This window comes from Mandrillus leucophaeus, unplaced genomic scaffold (assembly GCF_000951045.1).
Source record: "Mandrillus leucophaeus isolate KB7577 unplaced genomic scaffold, Mleu.le_1.0 Scaffold94, whole genome shotgun sequence".
Classification (NCBI taxonomy): Eukaryota; Metazoa; Chordata; class Mammalia; order Primates; family Cercopithecidae; genus Mandrillus; species Mandrillus leucophaeus.
The window spans coordinates 1,558,399-1,564,377 of NW_012110252.1; the positions used below are offsets into that span (position 1 = coordinate 1,558,399).

At 39.2% G+C, this 5,979-nt stretch overlaps 1 protein-coding gene across 1 annotated transcript in view; it reads left to right on the forward strand.

The window, feature by feature from the left end:
- MAP3K19 (mitogen-activated protein kinase kinase kinase 19) overlaps nucleotides 1-5,979 on the forward strand; it is a 73,077-nt gene that overhangs the window by 43,543 nt on the left and 23,555 nt on the right. Inside the window, exon 7 of the mRNA XM_011970310.1 lies at nucleotides 1,886-4,339. Coding sequence (XP_011825700.1) covers nucleotides 1,886-4,339 — 2,454 coding nt within the window. The remainder of the gene's footprint in view (nucleotides 1-1,885; nucleotides 4,340-5,979) is intronic.

A 5,979-nucleotide genomic window follows, 5' to 3' on the forward strand; every position in this document is an offset into this window, starting at 1 on the left:
AGCTCACTGCAACCTCCACCTCCTGGGTTCAAGCATTTCTCCTGCCTCAGCCTCCTGAGTAGCTGCGATTACAGGCTGCGACCACCACGCCCAGCTAATTTTTGTATTTTTAGTAGAGATGGGGTTTCACCATGTTGGTCAGGTTGGTCTCGAACTCCTGACCTCAAGTGATCCACCTGCCTTGCACTCCTAAAGTGCTAGGATTACAGGCATGAGCCACCACGCCTGGCCAGACATATTTTAATTTGTCTTTTTTCAACCTATCTAGAAATTAGGCAATTGTTTTTTTTTCCCCCAGTGGTGGAAAGGTTTTCCTAGTTGTCTAATTTATAAGTTTTTGGAAAGATACTTGCAATTCTTAGTTTCTCAACTACCTGACCCTCCTTTTCCTATGAGCCTTTGAGAAATACTTATGCATAAGTACTGCTTAGCATTGTAAAAAGAAATTTACTGACCTAAAAAAATGTAATGGCCATTACTAGGCAGATGGTTAAGCACTGGGTGAATCTGCCTTTATTTCCTAAGTCATTTTGAAGAAATGGGGAAAATCATCCAGACAATAAAACTGGGACCTACACTACATCTCATCTACTTTTAATGCCTAAGGTTCTAGAGTCAAGTTCCATTTCCTTCCTTCCTACACGTACGTGGCGATAGAATGAAAATTAAACATATATTTCTCAATTACTACCCATGACCCATGCCTTTAAATATTGTGATATAAATAGGTACTGAGTCTGTATACACAGGAAAAGACCACAGTGAAAAGAAGCATAAAGTTAAGGAGTTCATAGCTTACTGCCCACAAAGCTTAATATTATACATTGGGTTACACTGACCTCTACAGGATGATAATAAAAACTAGCTTAGTTTGAAAATAGAGGGCAAAGGAGAAATGAAAGGCATCCATTTGCCTTTCATCCACAAAAATGAAATTTTGTACATTTCATTCACAAAATAATTCAGCAAAATGATGGTAAGTAGTTGTGTTTCAGATACAAATTCTGAGTTAGTCAATAACTGGTAATTTTTGAGGTATTTTAACAACAACTTTAAACTGTTCTGAGTGGGATTTCAAAAATCTTAAATCAATTCTATGGAAAGTAAAAAGAAAAAGGAAGAGAAATAAAATGCCTCTTATCTTAAATTTTTACCATTTACATTATAGGGCCTTCGTTTAAAAATATATAACCATGAATATTTGCATCTATAATAATTCTGGTTTTAAAATGTGTTGTTTTGCGGCACACCAATATAGCACATGTATACATACGTAACAAACCTGCACGTTGTGCACATGTATCCTAGAACTTAAAGTATAATAAAAAATATTAAAAAATTAAAAAATTGTTTTAAAACCTTAAAAAAATGTGTTGTTTTAAATTGGTTCTAAAAAAAATATTGGGAATGAGGTTTTAGTTTTAAAAATTGTGATCTTTCCAGGCATAGTGGCTCATGCTTGTAATTCCAGCATTTTGGGAGGCAGAAGTGGGAGGATTGCCTGAGGCCAGGAGTTTGAGACCAGTCTGGGCAACATAGAGAGACCTCGTCTCTACTAAAATTAAAAAATTAGCCGGGCATGGTGGCACACGCCTGTAGTCCCAGCTGCTCAGGAGGCTAAGGTGGGAGGATCGCTTGAGCCCGGGAAGTTAAGGCTGCAGTGAGCTGTGATTATTCCACTACACTGCAGGCTGGGTGACAGAGCGAGACCTGGTCTCAAAAAAAAAAAAAAAAAAAAAAAAAAAATCGTGATCTCCAGGCTAGCTTTGTACCTTAAAAGCCTTCCTTAAGAGGATATTACAATCTCTTTAGACTACTTTAAACCAGTTAGCATGATATTTATATATGTTTCTGCATTCATAGCTTTTTCTCTCCTTCCTTTTAGTTCCCTCTGCCACCACTGTCACTCTTGCCCACGCGATCTGGTGTCCTTAGTATCCCCCGAAATCACAAGTTTCCAAAAGAGAAAGAAAGAAAAATTCCAAGCCTCACATCTTTTGTGCCTAAGCTCTCAGCGTCTGTTCGTCAATCTGATGAGCTTAGCCCAACAAATAAGCCTCCAGGAGCCCTAGTTAAGTTGTTGATGGATTCGACTCTCAGGTCTTCTGATGGCTTCATTTGGTCAAGAAACACATGCTCTTTTCCTAAGGTTAACCATCACAGACAATGCCTGGAGATGGAGGAGAACTGGAAATCCAAGGAAATAGAAGAATGTAACAAAATTGAAATCATCCACCTTGAAAAAGGGCAGTCTTCGGTGTCTTTTGAGAATTTGAAGGAAGGCAATATTCCTGCAGATAGGGAAGAGGATAGTGACTGCCATGGGAGTAAAACGAGAAAAGCTGAAGAAGAGAACTCTCAATATCTTTCATCAAGAAAGAGTGAGAGGTCAGTAGCCAAAAACTATGACCAAGATTCAGAAATAGTATGTACCATTCCAAGCAGGTTCCAAGAAGCCCAGCATTCAGAAATAACTCCAAGCCAGGATGAAGAGATGAGAAATAATAAAGCTGCTTCCAAAAGAGCTTCATTACATAAAGGTGAAGCAATGGAACCAAACAATATTTTAGAAGAGTGTACTGTACTTAAAAGCTTATCCAATGTATTCTTTGATGACCCCGTTGATAAACTCCCGGAAGGTCGTAGCAGCATGGAGACAAACATAAAAATATCAATAGCAGAAGGAGCCAAACCAGAAATGAGTGGGATGGTGCCTCTTATCCACATCACCTTCCCTGTGGATGGAAGCCCCAAGGAACCAGTAATAGCCAAACCAAGCCTCCAAAAAAGAAAGAGAACCATTCATAACAACCATAGTGTCAACATACTTGTACACCAAGAAAATGACAAGCATGAGATGAATTCCCATAGAAGTAAGTTGGATTCAAAGACTAAGACAATGAAGAAGACACCTCCGAATTTCCTGATTTCTACTGAAGGTCCCATTAAGCCTACCATGCATAAAACCAGCATAAAAGCACAAATTTTCCCTGCTTTGGGACTTGTTGACCCCAGGCCTTGGCAAATGCCCAGGTTTCAAAAGAGAATGCCACAGATAGCAAAGAAGCAATCAACTCACCGGACTCAGAAACCTAAAAAGCAATCATTTCCTTGCATATGTAAAAATCCAGGAATACAAAAGTCATGTGTTCCTCTCTCTGTTCAACCGGCAGAGCCAAGACTAAATTACCTGGATCTTAAGTATAGTGATATGTTCCAAGAAATCAATTCAACTGCTAATGGACCTGGAATCTATGAAATGTTTGGGAGCCCTGTTTATTGTCATGTGCGAGAGGCTGAAAGGGATGAAAACAAGTATTACCGTGAGATATGTTCCGCTCCATCAGGCAGATGTATCACCAATAAATGTCGATCTTCACACAGTGACAGGAGCAGCAATATCAGAACAAGACTTTCTCAGAAAAAACCACATATGAAACCCCCAAAGACTTCATTTGGCATTAAACAAGAGCACAAAGGCTTAATGTCTAAAGAAAAGAGTTCCAAGGTTGTACGTCGCAACCTACGTGACATTGAAAATGGTGATGGTATTTCAGAACCAGACTGGCAGATAAAGTCTTCAGGAAACGAGTTTCTACCTTCCAAAGATGAAATTCATCCCATGAACTGGGCTCAGACACCTGAGCAGTCCATGAAACAGAATGAATTCCCTCCTGTCTCAGATTTATCCATTGTTGAAGAAGTTTCTGTGGAAGAGTCTACGGGTAATAGAGACATTTCTAACAATCAAATACTCACCACAAGCCTCAGAGATCTGCAAGAACTTGAAGAGCTACATCACCAGATCCCATTTATCCCTTCGGAAAACAGCTGGGCAGTGCCCAGTGAGAAGAATTCTAACAAGTATGTACAGCAAGAAAAGCAGAATACAGCATCTTTTAGTAAAGTAAATGCCAGCCGAATTTCAACTAATGATCTAGAGTTTGATAGTGTTTCAGATCAGTCTAAAACACTTGCAAATTTCTCTTTCCAAGAAAAACAAGAAAGTGCATCTTCCCAGACATATCAATATTGGATACATTATTTAGATCATGATAGTTTAGCAAATAAGTCAATCACTTATCAAATGTTTGGAAAAACTTTAAATGGCACAAATTCAATTTCCCAAGCAATTCCAGACTCTGTAAATAATGAGGAATTGACAGATGAATTATTAGGTTGTCTAGCTGCAGAGTTATTAGCTCTTGATGAGAAAGATAACAACTCTTGCCAAAAAATGGCAAATGAAACAGATCCTGAAAACCTAAATCGTATCCTCAGTCAGAGAGGAAGTACCCCAAAAGAAATGGACAGAGGGACAACAAATGTCAAAATGCAGGTTGGTAAAATTAGAATCCGAGATTCACTGGGGTGGGAAGGACCTCAGAGATAATCTGGTTCAAACCCCTTATTTTCAAATGAGGAATTATAAACCCTACACAATTAAATAGCTTCTTCAAGGTCTCATTGTTTGATCACAAGGTTGGAATTCAGGTCCTCTGACTCCCAGGCTAAGACGTTTTCATTATGCTGCCTCACTTCTGGAATTTAGCTAGCTTGACATTGCAATGAAATCAGTTTGGTTACATTAATTTAGCAAAACCATTCAAATAGGTCAGTATTTTATTCAATGATGACATTTTCAATCAACAGCATATCATTTCCAACTGTCAGCAGAGAGATAATTATAGGCAAGACATTGCTCTAGGTATGTGAGATAGAAAGAAATGAACGTGGTCCAGAAGTGGCTCACCATTTTGTTCATATGAAGACATGAAATGTACATGTCTTAGAGTCCCTACACCTGAGCATTTGCTGTCAGATGATTCACTACTTTAATGCAAAATTATTATTGATGCCTACTGTGTTTCTGGCAGTGGGCCAAGAACTAGGAGCATAGTGCTGTACAAGACTCAGCCATTGTTCTCATGGAAATGTAAGCAAAAATCCTGAAATAAGATTTTAAAAAATTTTGTTTGGCATGGGAGTGGGCATGGAGTGGGGAAGAAGATCAACAGATAGTCGAGTTTTCTTTGTTATCATTTTCACTAAAGTACACGAGCCTCCCAAACTGAAATTTTAAAGACGGAAACAGTAATTAAGCTGAAATATTATGTATTGAACGCTAACTCAGGTTATAGTACACTACATCCACACTGTATCAGGATCAGGAATATTTTTTTTTTTTGAGATGGAGTCTTGCTCTGTTGCCCAGGCTAGAGTGCAGTGGTGCGATCTCAGCTCACTGCAACCTCCGCCTCCTGGGTTCAAGCAATTCTTCTGCCTCAGCCTCCCGAGTAGCTGGGATTACAGGCACTTGCTACCACACCTGGATAATTTTTGTATTTTTAGAAGAGATGGGGTTTCACCATCTTGGCCAGGCTGGTCTTGGAACTCCTGACCTCGTGATCCACCTACCTTGGCCTCCCAAAGTGCTCGGATTACAGGCGTGAGCCCCTGCACCCAGCCAGGAATAATTATTTTAAATAGTTGGTCAGAAGAACATACAAGGTAAAGAATTATCCCGTAGCTTCCCGGACTGTTTGCTAGAGATACTAGTCTGACTTCCTGCAAGTCTGACTTGTAGATGGTAAACTGGCTTCCTGGTTTGGTTACTGTAGATAATGGGTTGATTTCCTGGGTTGGTTGCTGCACACTGTAGGTCAGAGTTCTATTTTTATATATGGTCTGGCCATTGTTGGTTGATATATTATCTCTCAGTACATATGTGTATGTATATATGTGATGTATATGTGTGCATGTATGTTTATGGATTATATATCATTTATGTTTATGTGTGTGTACATTTGTGTGAACACACATATGAATATGTGTGTATGAGTATGTGTGTCTCTATGTAAAAATGTGTCCAGCTCTGCGTATGTTTCTCTTTCTGAACTAGGCTGTGTTTAGGAGCAAGTTGACCATGATAATGGGAATTTTGAGGAGAGTTGAGGTTAGGGGGCTGAGGAGATGGCA